Source organism: Dipodomys ordii, unplaced genomic scaffold, assembly GCF_000151885.1.
Source record: "Dipodomys ordii isolate 6190 unplaced genomic scaffold, Dord_2.0 Scaffold14, whole genome shotgun sequence".
In the NCBI taxonomy this organism is placed as follows: domain Eukaryota; kingdom Metazoa; phylum Chordata; class Mammalia; order Rodentia; family Heteromyidae; genus Dipodomys; species Dipodomys ordii.
Genome location: NW_012267230.1, coordinates 10,988,109 through 11,005,013, shown reverse-complemented (window position 1 = coordinate 11,005,013; position 16,905 = coordinate 10,988,109). Strand labels below are relative to the sequence as shown.

The window sequence follows — 16,905 nt, the reverse complement described above, 5'->3', positions numbered from 1 at the left end:
GAACATAAGTGAATTTGTAGTAACTTTTTTGACTGCACACTTTCTATCAATTGTCCTCCAAATCCTATGACTCATCACAAAGGGGTCCTGGTGTTTTAAAAGATTATAGATGTTAGAGGGGGAAAAAAGATAGAATAATCCCATAGCCTGTGCCAAGAAATATCTCCTTTCTCCCAGCAGAGAAAATGACCTCATTGCTTTTCATTCCTTTTTTATTGAAGTGTTGACAAAAAAAAAAAACTCATGAGGCTATAAAATCCATGAGTAAAATGGATCACATCTTTGGACAATTTGGAGAGTCTAATAGGCCCCCGAGAGGAGAGGAGAGAAGAGGGGAAAGGAGAAGGAGGAAAAGAGAGGAGAGGGAAAGAGAAAGGGAAGGGGAGGAGAAAAGGCGGGAGCAGACAGAGATAGAGAGGGAGCAACTGATTCTTTGGTAGAAGAGTCCTCTGATAGAGCCATTATAACTAAAGCAGAAGGAAGACCACATTGTTTTTTAAGGCGAGTGCTGGGAGTGGTGTGAATAAAGAAGAGAAGTTGAAACTTGAGGCGTTAAATGACTTAGGGAAGCTCTTGGTTCCCGTTGATGGAGTTGCTCCCAGAGCCCCCTTTCTTTTATTTCATGTCTGAAGCACAAGATGGCATAAGACCCTGGCAGAGGATGGAGAGCAGACCTATGGGGTAAAGGAATCACTAGACTCAGGCTGGGGGAATGGCTCAGGTGGTAGAGTGCTTACAGGGCATGCACAAGGCCTTGAGTCATGCTCAAGTACAAGGTGGGGGGGGCGGGGAGAAGAGAGAGAAGAGAGAAAGATAGATATATTCCCAGGCTCTGACTCCAGCTCAGTCCTCTGGCCCTATCCTTCTAACAGTCTATCTGTGGTCAAGCTGTAGATCAAGGTCGCAGAGCAAGTCAATGTTGAAGCTGTAAAGGGATCTGGGCCTCTACGGATTGCATATATCCACACCCAAACACTGAAGAACACACCTGGCGTTCAGCTTACCTGGCGTTCAGCTCTATCAAGCTGGCTTTACTGTCTCATAGAGGTAGAGAGGGGACACACAGTAACTGCAAGTTATGGGGGAAGGGGGAAATTATATTCTCACTGCTGGTGGGAATATAAACTGGGTATACATCTGAAAACTGGTTGGAGTTGGCTACTAATGCTAAGGATCTCTATGACCTATCAATTTCACCTCTAAGTATGTTCCCAAACAAGTAAGTGCCTAGGTCAACAGCAATAATAAGTACAAGAATGTTCAAAGTAGATGAAACCCTGGGTGTGGCAATGCTCATCGAGAATACCAGCTATTGGGCAAGAAGCTGAGGTAGGCTGATCATGAATTTGAGGCTGGCAGTCAAAGGTAGTGAGACTGTAGCTCAAAAAGAAAATAAAAAGAGTGGAATAGGGGTATGGCTCGGTGGTAGAGCTCTTGCCTAGCAAGTGCGAGTCCCTGGGTTTGATTCCCACCACGGAAAGAGAATGAAAAGCATATTAAAACTAGAAACCATAAAAGTTCCCATCAGTGGCAGAGTATATATAGCACGTTTGCACGATGGTATATCACACAGCAATGAAAAACATGCAATGCGTACAGGCAGGAATATGTCGTAATCATAAAGGGCATAGCAAAATATATACTTTATGGTCCCACTATTTGTTTGATGTGCAAGAGGAGAGCCATCCTAGGGGCATGAAGTTGGGGGACAACAGGAATGACTTTGGGGAGGAATATTGGCCGACCAGGAACCCAGCAGGGTATCTGAGGTTGTGTTCTGTATATTAATGCGTGGGAGGTAGTTAGGGGGGGGGGATAAATAAAAAATTAGTGTGGCCCTGGGTGTGTGTCCTGTAATGAGCGCTTGTTAAAGTTCACAGATGACAACAAAGGAAGAAGAAGCCAGTGACCATCACAGCAGACACAAGGTATCCTTCTATTGGGGAGCTAAGAGGGGATAACAAAGTAGAAGGAAATAGACTTTCCAAGAGAGGATAAAAATGTTCTTTAAAAATGTGAGATGTCTTTACAAAGAGAGAAAAAAACCTTCAAGGATAAAGAGGTATGAGCTCTGTTTGGTTAAACCCTCCGATATTGTTGGAATTATTTCAAAAGAGCATGCTTTACTTTTATCATTTAAACCAGAAGGTCAGAAACCTTTTTTTCCCCCCTGCAAAGTGCCAATTAGTAAATAGGCTCAGCTTTGTGAACGTATGGTCTCTGTCACCCTGGAAGCCCAGAGGCAGCTTGTAAGCTGTATGGATTCCCTCCAAGGCAGGACAGGCAAAGTAGCCGCCGTCTCGAGAAATGTGGTGATGAAGCAATGAAATATAGCAATATTTAAACGTGTGTGTGTGTGTGTGTGTGTGTGTGTGTGTGTGTGTGTGTGTAGATGGATGAAAAAAAATCTCAATTTAGGGAGATCCTTAACAGTATTGCTAATTTGATGGAAGCCTATCCAACTATCCTCATGCATTGTGCTGTTTAGCTTGATGAGGGTGGTATTATTACAACCCTAGACTTAAAGGAAGAAAGTGGTCCTTGTGAACTGTTAGTGAGGAGGTGGGCATTGGTGGCTTACGCTTATAATCCTACCTCTTCAGGAGGCTGAGATCTGGAGGATCATCGTTGGAAGCCAGCCCAGGTAGAAAAGTCCTCAAGAGTTTATCTCCAGTTAACCAGCCAAAATGTCTGGCTGGAGGAGTGAACTGAATGATAGAGCACCAGCCTATGAAGCATATGAGACCCTGAGTTCAAAGCCCAGGCCAGGAAAAAGGAAGCACTGATGATTTTTCCAAGATCACGAAGCTAGTAAAGATTCGTTCCCATACTTGAATCCCATTCCTCTCTGTCCACTGACACTGTGTGCTGTTGCACTAATGACTTTTTAAGCATGAAATATCGCAACCAAAGTTTTAATAAAATACTAAAAAGATATCGAATGTTCATTAGAATTTAGTTAGATAACTAGATAGATATATAGACAGATCGATGGATAGACTTACAAACATGGATGTATGGCTAGATAGATGGATGGAGACATGAATTGATAGATATATACATAAGTGAGATCGATAAATAGACAAAAAGATGATGGCTAGACATGATGGATGAATGGATGGATGGATGGATGGACTAATCAAATAGAGTGAACAAGCAATTCACATTTTCCATTTTCACCATTATTGGGCAGGAAGACTAGCCAAGGCCACCCTGAAAGCATAGTGTATATTCTCCAACAGAAAAAAAAGAAATTTTATGCTCAATGCTACTAGATTTTTGTGAAAGTATTACATTGATTCCTTATTAAAAGTAGTGTTTTAAGTGGGAACAAACTTCGCCATTAATGTGGCACTGTATGAAGACACCTAGAAGAGTCTGCAGCTATTAACCCTTCAGAGTATTATAGCCAAGAATATGTTGCAAATAGCATGTTCAAGGGGTGTGGTATCCTTATATCATTATCATACTAACAAAACATCAAAATGTTTAACCTTAGAGTAATATAATGGGTTCTGGCTATGCTACAATATTTTACACAAAAGTTGAAATGATTGGGAGCAGTAATAATATAGTAACCCAACTGAAAAGAAAAGCTGTAGAAATATATATATATATATCAATTATTATTTAAAGCAATGCATCTTCAAGGTACAGGGACCCTAAGGCAATGTATCAATTGGAAACAATTACATTCGAGTAGTAGGTTATGGTAGCTGCTCACATATTTATTATGCTGCCTTTCTGAATGAAAGGGCTTGAACAATGTAGAGTGAGACAGATTTGGGGACCACTGTTTATCCATCTCGTAAATCGTGCACAAGGCTGAGACATCACTGTTTGACTTAGCAGCAAGCCATTCATTATGTCTTATTTCCCCTTTGATGGTTCTCTTGACATTTGACTTTCCCTGGTTTAAGCCACTCTCTGCTCGTCAGGCTCAGGTTTGGCCCTGCTGACCTTGTTCAGACCCTGCTGTCTGACAGATGGATAATAAACGCTGTGGCTTTCCATCACCACGGGCCTTCTGGGAAATTCTCTGGGAACGTACACGCAGACAAAAAACTCTCAGAGCTTTCACACAGAGGGACCGTCAATGGCTCTTTGGGATATTTATGGATTTTGTCTGTTTCTTAAGTAAGTACGGTTCCATTATTATTCCAAATATGTCTCTAGTTAAAATTAGGAGGCAGATAAACAAGCCTAATTTTTATGGTACCATCTGGTCACAGGCCAATGAAGAAGCAGTTAAGCCCTTTATTGCTAATCTATGCTTAGAACCGACACAATTCTTCTCCGAAAACATGGCCTTTCTGAATATACAGTTGGCCTTAGACATTATTTTTAGGTCACAGGAAGGTCAAAATGACATTGTCGCCGGGGCATTGAAAGTGGCTCTGTCTCACTCACCCCTCGGAGCTCATTTTCACCAAAGCTGCATTTCTGTGGGGTTATCAGTGAGACCCATCTGCACGCAAAGCCATCCGCACGGAACAGGAGCAATGCTGACACGTCGGACTGGGTCACCCCTCATCAGCAGTGACCTTGAGCCATACTGCTAATGAGGACACATCTACATGTGTCAGGGAGGGGGGGGCGGTCATAGCACCCACATCTAGTTCCAGATCCAACTGAATCGATGGAAGCCTGGTTCAGTCTCAGTCCAAAATGTGTGCCCTGTTTTATTTATTTATTTTTAAACACTGTGATTAGAGTCAATAAATGAAAGTGGGCTCTTTGGAAGCGAGAGAGACTTTCATGTCTATTTTGATCCTTTCTGGATGAAGAAGCTTTGATTCAAAGGCTACTTCTTCCATTCATGCTGTCCCCTCGTTCTACTGTGTTCCTTCTATCTCCAGTTGCTGGGCTCAGAAGTTCTACATCACTGACTGAGCAGGATTCCGCACTTGCCAGGGTCTCTGTGTGCAATGAGGTACACAAAACACAGGGCAAACAGCAAGCCTGCCTCTCAGACCCCAATGAGTGGCCTGTGGTCATGGGCCTATGAATCCAGCGCCGGCCAATCAGATGTTTCGAAATGCCAAGTACTGCTATTCTAATGAGTGGTTTTTTAAATCTTATTGTGTATTAGAATCACCCAGAGAGAATTAAACAAACAAACAAAAACAAACTTCCTAAGGCTAGAGAATCAGGCATCTGTATTTTCAACCATTTCCCCCAGGCATTCCACAAAAACATCCGAAGGCATCTTTGTAAGCAAGAGCGGAGCTGGAGTAACTTCTGACTTTCGAACCTGCTCTTATTCATTCCGTCTTGAATGACTACAAAGGAGAATGAACAAATGGATGGGTGAACAAATGCACAGGTGAATAAATCCAGGCGCTTTGCTGATGGTGCCCAGTCCGTGGTAACGTGATTAGAGAGTTTGTGATTTACAGAGTAGCCTTTGAAGTTTCCATTAATTAAAACATGTTTAGCAAAGAGCAGTAACTTTCTGGTGTGCTGGGGATTGCACAGCTCTGAGGGGCTCCAGGGAACAAGAGATTCCCGCAACCAGGCCGGTTCTTTGTGGACCCGAGGGCCAGCTCGCCATGCCTGCATCTGGGCTGCACATCCAATGTCTCTTTGTGTTGTTGTTGGTCATGGGGCTTGAACTCTGGGCTTGGGCGCTGTCTCTGAGCTCCTCAGCTCAAGGCAACTGCTCTACATTTTGAGCCACAGCGCTACTTCCATTTTCTTCTGGTGGTTAATTGGAGATAAAAGTCTCACAGACTTTCCTTGCCTGGGCTGGCTTTGAACCATGATCCTCAGATCTCAGCCTCCTGAGTAGCTTATGGGCATGAGCCACTGGTGCCTGGCCAGAAGTCTCTTAATTACTGTCTGGCCTTGTTTTGTTCCTTCACCTCTCTTCTCTTCTTGCTTCTAGGTCTGGAGTTTTTGCCCAAACCGCCCAGGGTTGAGTGATCTCAAACTTAAAGCCAGGTCTATTCCCAGGGTGCTAGTTCCTGATCATGACCAGCTCTCCTCGGCAGTGCAGAAACAAGGGTAGACACTTTTATCTCTCACCCTCACTCCCTATTGCCAACGTCGACCCATTGTAAAAGAAGAGAAGCACCGAGTCTGACGTCTGACTGATCCGTTTTTATAAATCACAGCTTTGCCCTTTGCACATGATGAGATGTCTGCGAGGGCTAATGGGGAGGCAATATTGCACCACGGCTCACGCAGAGATTCCAGGGGCATCCTGGCTCACGATCCAATCTCACATCTGCCGTGAGATCTGACCTGCCAGTGGCTCGGAACCTCTTTCCCCAAAGCCTACTCCATCCTTGTGTTGTATTCATCTCTTTAAATGGGCTGAGCAGGCTACAGGATGCTGAAAGAGAGTCATGTGAGGACACGGGGGCCTGCGTCAGGAAGAGTGTTTGGGAAGCCAGTGGGGATGCAGACGACATCTCCCGGGCAGGAGCGAATGGGCCCGGGTCCGCGCCTTGAATGGAAGGCAGTTCTAAGGCTGCTTAATCTTCATCTGTAACACAGCGGATCACTCAATTGAACAAGTCCAGTCAGCCCTGCAAATGCCCGGGCTAAAGCTTCCTTACATCTCTCTGTTTCTCTCTCTCTCTCTCTCTCCCTCTCTCTCTCTCTGTCTCTCCTCTTCCCTCACATACCCTCCCTTTCCATTCTTTCCCTCTCTGCTCTTCTCTTCCTTGTCCTCTAACGATTTCCATCCTTTCTTCTTTTTAATGGTTTCCCCCCCATATCCCTCTCTCCTGTTCCTCTACCCTTTCTACTTGTCACTCCATCCTTCTTTTTTTCTCATTTTGACGTTCTCCCCTTCCTGGTTGGCCGGCAGTTTCCAGTCTTCTGTGTCCTTCTCATTTTCCAGACAGTCTAGACCAGGGTTCATCAAACTTTTCTGTAAACATCCAGAGAATAAATCCGGTGCGGCTTTGCAGGGCATACTGCTGTCGTGTGAAGACAGCTATAGATAATACTTGAAATAATGGATGCACCTGCATTTCAATAAAACTATTTTTTAAAGGAGGCAGTGGCTCTACTTGGCCATCGGTATTTCCTAATCTTAAGGAAAACATTCTCTCCTATTTACTCCTTTGATCACAGCTCGCCAGAATAAACCACGTATTTCAGCATTAGTTTTCTAATTGCTGGCCTTACAGGTACGCTTGATGGTCACTGTTTCCCAGGATATTGATTAGAGAGACTGGGATCCTACCCCTCGAAACCCCAAGCTTGATCTTGTTGAGAATGGAAGGACCATGAATTCTAACTTATGTGGGAACACCCAGTCTACCGAAAGTGGGGGGAAATCTGGAAAGCAAGTCTCGGTTGGTAGGCTTGTATGCACGCATACGCAGAGGAATTAAGAAGGAAATCTTCAAGTGTTTAAAGGGTTTAAATCCTCGGGAACAGCAGGAATGTGTCGAGCAGAGAACACAGTGGGAGTGTGACCCAGTTTGGCAGAAGGTCTGGCTAAAATGAAATGAGGCTGCCGGCAACCCTCTGACGGTCAGGGCTGCAGGATCTTTTATTCATGCTCATTGCATTAATGGCGTTGCAGACAGTGGAACCACAGGATGGTGAAGTAAGGTGGAAATGGATGCTGGAGTAATGCAGCTTATTCGGGAGTTTTTCCGGCGCCAGGAACAAGGGTGGGAACTTGGTGGCTGTTTGCACGGAAGCTACAGGAAAGGATATGAACAGGACTGGTTCGTTAAAAAGAGGGAAGATTAAAAAATAAAACACAGAGCACCGCCTGTGTACACTTGACGACATCTTAAATGAACCCGTGGGTCCTTCCTGTCATCCCGTCATGAGACCCAGCCTGAGACAAGCCAGACCAGGGCACTGGGTCCAGGCGTCTATACGCCCTGCCTCTACCATCCAGTGGGGAGGGGAGGAGAGCGCTTTCCACTGGGCATGTTTTCACATCTCCCTGTCTTCTTGCTTGTTGCTCCTGACACAGAGATCCACGCCCAAAAGGTATTTCCTTTGAGTGCATTCTGTCTAACAGAACATAGTTGGCCTAGAGGGGGCAGGAAATCCAGGTTTTAGCCTCACCTCTGCCCCTCCTGCAGCCTCAAGTGAGGTCACATTCCACCCCTGTGCTTCAGAGTCCCTGTTACAAGACTTAGTAGCAATTGGTGGTCCATTCCGGTTCTAAAACAGGAAACACGCCATCGTGCTGATTCTATCCATCCCAGAGGGCTGTGTTGAAAAGGTTCAGTCGGAGATGTTTGACTCTTACAGTACACAAAAGTAGACAGTGGAGACATTGGCTTGCTTGTCTCTTTCTGCAGTCATCAGTGACCTTCCTTGAGAAAAAGTTACATCAGAGAAGACACTCGGGAGATGAGCTAGCCTTTCAGAGATCCATCCCAATGCTGTCCAGTCGCACATGTGTGTATTATTTATGGGTGAACTTAACTTGAGTGCCTTCTGTGAGCTGAGCTGAGCTCAGAGTCTTGGGGGAAGAAAAAGCAACAGGAGAGGATGTGAATTACGTTTGTCCTCAGGGACTTAGCACGCCATGCACCTTGGTGAGCTAGGGGACATGGAGAGGCCAAAAAGTAGCAGGCATTGAATACCAGGCATGAGGCTGGGTTCTTTGAAATCATCCTCTTTTTTTGGTACTGGTCCTAGGGCTTGAACTAAGGGACTGGACTCTGTCCCTCAGGTTTTTTTTGCTCAAGGCTAGCATTCTACAACTTAAGCCACAGCTCTACTTCCAGATTTTTGGTGCTTAATTGGAGATAATGCTCTGATGGACTTTCTTGCCCAGGCTAGCTTCGAAACCACGGTCCTCAGATCTTAGCCTCTTGAGAAACTAGGGTTATAGGTGTGAGGCACCAATGCCTGGCTCATTCTACTTTTTAAATGCAGACTTTTGTTGCTATGATTTTTCCTCTTAGAACTGCTTTTGCTCTATCCCACAGGTTTTGATATGCTGTGTTTGTTTTCCTTTTGCTCAGGGATTTTTCTAACCTCCCTTCACAAATTTTATCCTTGGTCTTCTGATGGGGCTAGGTCCTTTGTATCTGTTTTCACATTTACTCTTTAGGCAGCTCTGCCTTAAAGATGAAGAAATTGGGGCTCTGGGAAGTCAATCTGCCCATAGACCCATTGCTAGGAAACTGTAGACATATCCCTGTATTCACTGGCATTGCTAAATGCACAAGGATGCACAAGAGGTCTCATAGCTCAGAGAGGAAAAGTGCCAGCTCTCAGAGAGCTGAAGAGCGGAAGGATGGGTTAGCTTCAAATGAGGAAACTGAGTTGGGAGAAGGAACTCCACCAAAGATTCCATATTTATCTGAACAAAAGTTCCAACGGTAGAATTTTCTATGCTATAATTGAATGGGAAAACCAGGAATGGAGGAGATTCAGGAATTTGCTCTGCTCACACTGTCATACTGCTCTTGAGCCAGCCTTCAAAGACTTTCTCCAGCCCTCTCTGTTTTGGTTCACAGCGCAGGTCCGTGCTGTGATCACATTCTGAGCTGAAGGGATGTGCACCTCTCCCCAAGACTCGGACACCAGCCCAGAGATATTAAGCCTGGAGTTGGACAAAGGCAGTGTTGATATTAGCAACTCATGCAGAGGCCCACAGTAACTCATGAAAATCCTAATTAGCTACACAAAGACCTTGTGCAATCACAGGGACACTCTACTCCAGCGGGGAGCGGGGAGCCCTTGCTGCTCTCATGCCGTCCTGCATTCCTTCAGCAGAAGAGCAGCCAACAGATAAGCAATGGGCCTGTGGACAGGGATTCTCTCCAGGGCTGGGAGCGGCCGCCAGTCCCCTTGTCTCTAACACTCCCTTACTCCACTCCCCTGCTCTGTGAGCTTCGCTGCTCTGTGTGGAGCCAGGTGTGGCAAGGTTCCTTATTATCACAGAGCCAAGCAGTGGTCTTTGATTGATTAACAAGACAGATGAGTTTTTTAAATGATTGTTGGCCAAGTCGCAGTACAAAAGAGACAGAAGGAACCCAGTGTATCCACTCCACTAAATGATGCATATGGAACCCTTCAAATATTTCAAATGTGATAGCCACCATTATTTACTCAAATACAATACTGTCAGGGTCACTAACGCGTATTAAAACTGGGAGACTCTTGGCAAAACTGGTTGAATGGGCCTCCCTCTTAATAATATTAGTGATAACTACAAATTAATATCAAGTATTAATATTAGTACTTTTAATACAAGAGATAGCTGTAATCTTTCCATATTTCATATATTTATATATCTAACTGTGACATGTGTACAATGTAATACAGCAACAAATAATTTATAAATATCTCTGATAATATATGGATGTAATAATGAATATGTTTTATTTGTTCAATGATCCCAGAGTACCTTCCAGGAACAAGCAACCTATTTCTGAACTTACCATTAAATCCACAACTATGAAAATGGGGGGAGAGGGAGAAAATCAGAAAGAAAAGGAGAGGAAGATGGAATGTTTCTCAATGCTAAAATATATTACTTAGAGCTAAGGCAACCTGATGCCTTAGGTTTAATAAAAACATGATCAGAATTAGAACCTGATGAGCCTGGTTCAATTTTACTTCTATACAAATCTATACACGGTGTTGCTCACACATTATCAGCACTGCTTATTGAGAATGCAGAATCTAAAGCTTGACTTGGTGGTGCATGCCTGCAATACCAGCAGCTCAGATGTGGAGACAGGGAGAGACTGAGTTCAAGGCCAGCCCAGGCAAAGCTAGTAACACCTTGCCTCAAAAATGAAAGGGCTTGAGGCCTGGCTCAAGATGCGGCGGTGAGGGTGAGGAAGGAAGGAAGGAGGGAAGGAAGGAAGGAAGGTTGGATGGAAGGAAAGAAGGAAGGAGACAGGAGAGGAAGGACAGATCTTAGGGTCCCTAAGATACTAAAATGAATCCATCTTAACATTCCTGCGTGCTTTCCTGTTCGTGTAAAAAAAAAAAATGAGAAGCTCCACGGTGACTCTCATTCAACCAAACCAAGCCTCACTTTCCAACTTCACAGATCAGAGGTGAGAAGATAGATTCGGGAATGCCGTGTGGAAACTTCCTAGGAGGCGTGATGCTGACTCGCAGAAGAGGAGCTCGGCAGCCAAGTTGATTCCATTTCCTCAGTTCCATTTTTTCCCCTCAGTGACTCAACTATGCAGTCCCAGTCCCCTTGATGTCTTTTGGCTGGGCTCTGTATGGCGGGAAGCCTTTGACCTCTAAGAGCTTTCCTTCTGCCTCTTCAAATCCCAGAGTCCTATTACCAATCATGGCATTATCCACTAGCCAGGGCCTAGGCGATCCCCTGCTCAACCTCTACTCTGCAGCCAAAAACGCCACTCTCAGCAGCCGGCCCTGGCTGGCCGAGTCTATATTCTTAGTATGTCATCTTTAGGTGCCAGGGAGACATTTTTCTGGTTGCTGGATGAATAAGTCACGGTGGCATCCATGAACTCTGGTGCATTGCAGTCTTTCTCGAAATCTCTCACTATACATATTTCTAAGGACCCATTCTGGACACTCATTTCTCGTTTACAATAACGAGGGTGTCTCACATCTGTTTGATGATCCTCTTATCTAGCTGCTATCTCTCAGGGTGGATTAGTCACTCTGCTTCTGAAGGGAAAGCCTGGCAGGCTTCATGTAAGAGGTTCCCTCAATCACCAAACACTCCACTGAAAAGTTATATTTACACAGCTCATTAGAAATTTTTTTTACACTTTTGACACTCATTAGACTCCTAATCGTCCACTGAAGCTACTCTATAACAAGAGATAAACACTCCATTCCAAAGGATGAATAATAATTAGGTACTGCCTGGCACTGTGCTCTTTACAGGTCTAATTTTAGAGCCTAATTAATCCTGCTGAAGCTGCATAAGATAAGTGAAATATTTATGCAGCTGTGTTAATTCATGTATTTACTCCTAGAGAGACATTCAGAATTGGACATGGCTTTCCGGGAAGATAATCTTAAGACACCCCCTGGAGCAGCGTCATTTTCTCAACCATGTCTCTGCTTCCAGATGGCCTCAAAAAAAAAAATGAAGCTGAAAAGACACATTCCCCAACCCTAACAGTGTAACCAGGAAAGCAATGAGCCCGGCCAGAAAATATCCATCAGGACCCAATGCTCTGTAAGTAAATGTCTATGACAGGCAGAGAAGAACATGGCTTCCGTTCAGCACCCCAAAGGTTGGTTTCCATGAGAAAACTCGAGTATGTTCTTGCCAGGGTAACACCACATTAGCTGCTGTATCTACGAGCTGTGCATGGACCACGGCATTGGAGGAGAGGAGGAGAAGGGTGGAGAGGGGAGAAAGGGGAGGACGGAAGTGATGGTGGGTATGATGGCGATGATGGAAATGATCGTGAAAAGTGATGATGAGGCTCTTGGTGCTCATGATTACAATGATGATGGTGCTGGTGGCCGTGTGTATAATGGTGGTGATGGTGGTTGATGGTGGCGATGCTGGTGATAAGGGTGGTGATGATGGTGGTGGTTGTGATGTAGGTGATGGGTTATTCATGGAACCATTTCTACACTGTACGTTCTGAGGTACCCTGAGCTCCCAACACGCATCCTCCACTTCATCTCCCAGTCTTATCAGGTAACTTTGCCTGCACCCATTCACAAATGAGGAAACTAACGCTAAGAAAGGCCATCCTTTTCATAGAAATATTTGTGAAAGGGAAATGTTCGGATTTGGCTCAGATACATACTAAATTACTCCTGCCTAAAAGGCTAATAAATCTCAAGTGTCTAATTAATCCACCTGGCTGGACATCTTAGAAAAAAATTTTTTAAAAACAACAGAACTTTTACCTAATTTGACCCATTTCCAGAATAAGGCCCCTGGAGGAGATGCATTTCTGCTTCCCAGTGGAGCAGACACTCGAATCTCCCAGAGATGGGAAGGAGCAGTTGTTAATCTCATGAAGTTGTTCGGAAGATGAAATGAAAGAGTAGCTGTGGCCGTATCAGGGGTGGTATCGGCTCTACCCCTTCTCCTGATGGTGTCAGCAGTTTCAGAATCAACGCGGGGAGAGCCACTCATTCATTTGACAGACCCTCACCACATGTAAAAGCTTCCTGTCAAATAAAACACACCCTGTCACGAAGCCTCCACGCACACATGCATTTATCCACTCAGTCCTTCATGACTCTTCTTCACGTCTGAACCAAGACTCTTCATTCGCTGTACAGTTCACCCACACTGAGGAATAATTGACCCCAAATCTTCAGTGCCTTCCCTCTGCCCATGCTCCTTGTCCTAAAACTCCTGATCTCCTTCCAGTCTCTTGGCCTTGGCCATCGGACTCAAACAGGAGGATATCAGGAGACAGGAATGTGATGAAGCAGGGCCTTGACACGCGCACGCTCGTGTTCTTTTATGCTTCTTCCGTAGGCCAAGAGAGACCACTCCCCAGTAACCAGTGCCCGCCAGCCTGCCGCAGGGGGCAGCCTATGGGGAGGAGGTAACACCAGCCAACTGGGCGTCAGAATCATGAGTCGTCAAATCTACCCCAGCCTGGGCAGGGCTTCTTCCCTCCCCCCACCGTGGCAGGTCTAACTCTACCACTCCACAGCGATCGCGGGCCCACACAGCCACCAGCCACCACCGCCCAGCAGAGGGCCTGCGTAGTGAGCTGAGGAAAGCACAAATGCTCAAGAGAGAATTCCCCCAAACCAGACAGTGTCATGTCAGAGTTCCATATAAAATGCATTCAGCATGCCTGATGGTGTTCTGTGGCGAGCAAGGGGGCTTGATTCTGGGACTCAAAGGGAAAAAAAAAAAAAGAGCGGAGAAAAAGCTTTAAGAAAAGCCCACATCCCACATTCAAATTCACACCAGTCCTATGCTCTCCCCTCGGCCTGTTTCAAGAGTGCATTTGATTGTGATGATTGCTTGGTTTTCCTGACTCAGAATAAGCATAGCATGTTCTGAACAGTCTCTACCTGTTCTTTATTATGATGATCATTATTAGTAGTAGCAGCAGCAATGCCAGGCATTGAACACAGGGCTTGGTGCTTGCTAGGCCGCTGGCCTGTTACTTCAGCCATGTCTCTGGCATTCACTTTACTCTTGACTGCGGCTTCTGCCTTATTTTTGCAATTTTTTTCTCTTGCCATTCTGCTCTCTGTTGATTTTCCTTTCCCTACTTCACAGGGCAGGACTTGGAAAGTCATGTCAGGGAACTCTAGACTCCGCTATAGTGTGGGCAGAAGAAAATGCCCGTTCAGCTGTGCCAGTCCACAAATGGCATTAGCCCATTTCACTATAAACCTCACGCAGGCAGAAACTGCACGGTAGACAGCGAAGAGGAGAAGTGTAATAGGAAGCCATGGCGTTTCTGCCCACTCTCCCTCTGCTAGAGACGGCCTCTCTCCTTCCTCCCTAGGCTAAGTAACAGGAGTTGCCATGGTTTGTTGCATTGACTCTACCTCTTGGTTGCTCCAAGGGGTTCACAAGAGTTATTGATCCCAAAATGTATGAGAAATCCATCCTCTGGAATTTGAAATCTTGAATTGAGAGAATGGAGGTGAGGACTTGGATAGCTCTGTGTTCAGATCTTGTCCCCCAAAGGCTTGTCTATGAGCAGGCTTGATCCCCAATGAAGCTGGATTTAGAAGTGGGGCTCTCTTGGTGTAGGGGTGGTAACTTGGTGGGCTAAGGTGGGTGGACTCTATGAGGCAGGGCCTCACTGGAGGAAGTAGCTGGCTGGGGAGGCGGCCCTGCAGGGGTTACACTGTCCCCAGTGCCTTCTCTCTGTCTCTTTGTTGAGCGGCTTTCCTCTGTGACGTACTTCTGCCACGAGGCTCTGCCTCACGGAGGGCCTAAATCAAACCAGGCCAGGGGACGGGCCATGAGCGGAGATCTCAGAAATCAGGAGCAAAAGTACCTCTTTGCTTGCTTTTAAGTTGGCCAGCTCAGGTATATTATCATGATAATGGAAAACTGACTAACACAGAGGCCCTAGTTACATAAAGCTCTGTAAAGCTCTGCAGGGACATTACTCCCGTCAGCACTTCTGGTGTTTGGCGTTCTGCGGTTTGAGGTACAGGGGTTGCCTTGGGTGTTACAGGATGTTTGCTAATAGTTTCCATCCCTACCTTCTATTTTCTGGATGTAGGTATCAAGTACTCTCCTGGTGTGACTACCGAAAAACATCCCCAGATGTTGCTGATTATGTCCTCTGGGTGATGGGGGGGGGGAATTGTTCTCCCCGAGACTCACCTCTGGAGAGAGAGGATTCCCACGGTTCTGGTACCAAAACTTCCCTTGTTCCTACTTCTCTCTAAATCTGTTCAACTCTTTGCTAAATCCATGGCGAGAGATTATTCTGTATCCTTAATGTAATTTGCTGCTTTAAATTTAGCTATCCAGGGTCGGTTTCCATTTTAAGCAAACTAAGGAATTGGATGTGGCATGCGATAGGCACTTAAGAGAGTTTGGCTGAGCAAATTCATTGCATAAAAGTCTGGGAAGCCAATTAGGAAACAGACTGAGAGGTCTCAAGGCGGCCCCAAAGGTAGGGGAGCCTGGAGTCTTACCATCACCCACAAACTGCAGCAGAGCCAGGTCGATCTGCCTCTTCCAGGGGGAGCCCTTCTGGAGGGCAATTCCATAGCCCGTGGTGGCAAAGATGTACCCACTCCCGATGGTCACCAGCTTGCAGCCTTCGTCCCTCCCGGCCTTGTAATTCAACACCGCCGCGTCATAGATGAAAGCGTCCAACTTCCTGCAAGAAGAAGAAATGAGGGGGTCATGGGGGGGGCTGGGTCCCACCTCAAGGCCCCCTCTCCTTGGGCTCGATCCAGCACCACACAGGCTGAAGACGGTGACTCATCGCTGCTCCATCCCCCCTCTGTCATAAAAGGATCTATTTTTAATGAGGAGATAAAAGCCAGAACCTTTTCTCTCCAACTTACAAGAGACAGCTAAATAAAGACACGAAGAATCCATAGACCCAAGTGGATAAACAGGCAGGTTTGTTGTTTGCTCAGTGTCTGTCTTGAACGCTTCCCAGCGGTGGGGAACAGTGGCCTGGTTAGAAAGGTTTGTAGCAGAGCACAGTAAACTATGGCAAGCCACAAAGGGAGCGGAGAAGTGGGTGGCACCGTGCCGGAAGAGGATAAGGAATAAATAGGAATGATTTCCTTTCCCTCCTGGAAGAAAACATCCACTGACTACTTACCAGATGAAATTGTTGCACGATAATATCAAAAACCCAAATAATGTTAAAAGTTACTTAAAATACAATTGCAGTTAAAAGTCTGTAAGCAGCATGAGTTAGAAAATTCTATAGCCCATAATTCCCTCCTTCCCTCCCTCCTTCCCTCCCTTCCTTCCTTCCTTCCTTCCTTCCTTCCTTCCTTCCTTCCTTCCTTCCTTCCTTCCTTCCTTCCTTCCTTCCTTCCTTCCTTCCTTTCTCAGTTTTTGCTGGTTGTGTGGCTTAAACTCAGGGTCTGGGCATTGTCCCTGAGCTTTTTCCACTCAAGGCTAGTGCTCCATCACTTTGAGTCACAGTTTTCTCTACTTCTGGTTCCCTGGTGGTTAGATATAAGGGTCTCACAGACTCTTTTTGCCTGGGCTGGCTTCAAACAGCTTCGTGGGTCACACAGGTCTTTGTTGCAACTACACAACTTTCTGTTGATAGGGCGTCACAGACACAATCATTCTTTCCTCCACAAAAAAAATCATTTATTAAAACCTTAACCCAAAGAATTTGACTTTGCTTGGAGATAAGGTTGATTCAGATGTGGCTGGTTATGATGAAAGCATACTGGAGAAGTGTGGACCTCGAATCTGATATGACTGGTACACACACACACGCACGCACGCACGCACGCACGCACGCACGCACGCACGCACGCACGCACGCACGCACGCACGCACGCACACACACACACACACACACA

The 16,905-nt window shown here is 45.7% G+C and overlaps 1 protein-coding gene across 2 annotated transcripts in view; it reads right to left on the bottom strand.

Annotated features, from left to right (window-relative positions):
* Positions 1-16,905, bottom strand: part of Grin2a (glutamate receptor, ionotropic, N-methyl D-aspartate 2A) — a 280,661-nt gene that overhangs the window by 17,254 nt on the left and 246,502 nt on the right. For both annotated transcript variants that reach the window (XM_013011440.1, XM_013011441.1), the window contains one exon: positions 15,538-15,725. In XM_013011440.1, the coding sequence (XP_012866894.1) occupies positions 15,538-15,725 (188 nt within the window). The remainder of the gene's footprint in view (positions 1-15,537; positions 15,726-16,905) is intronic.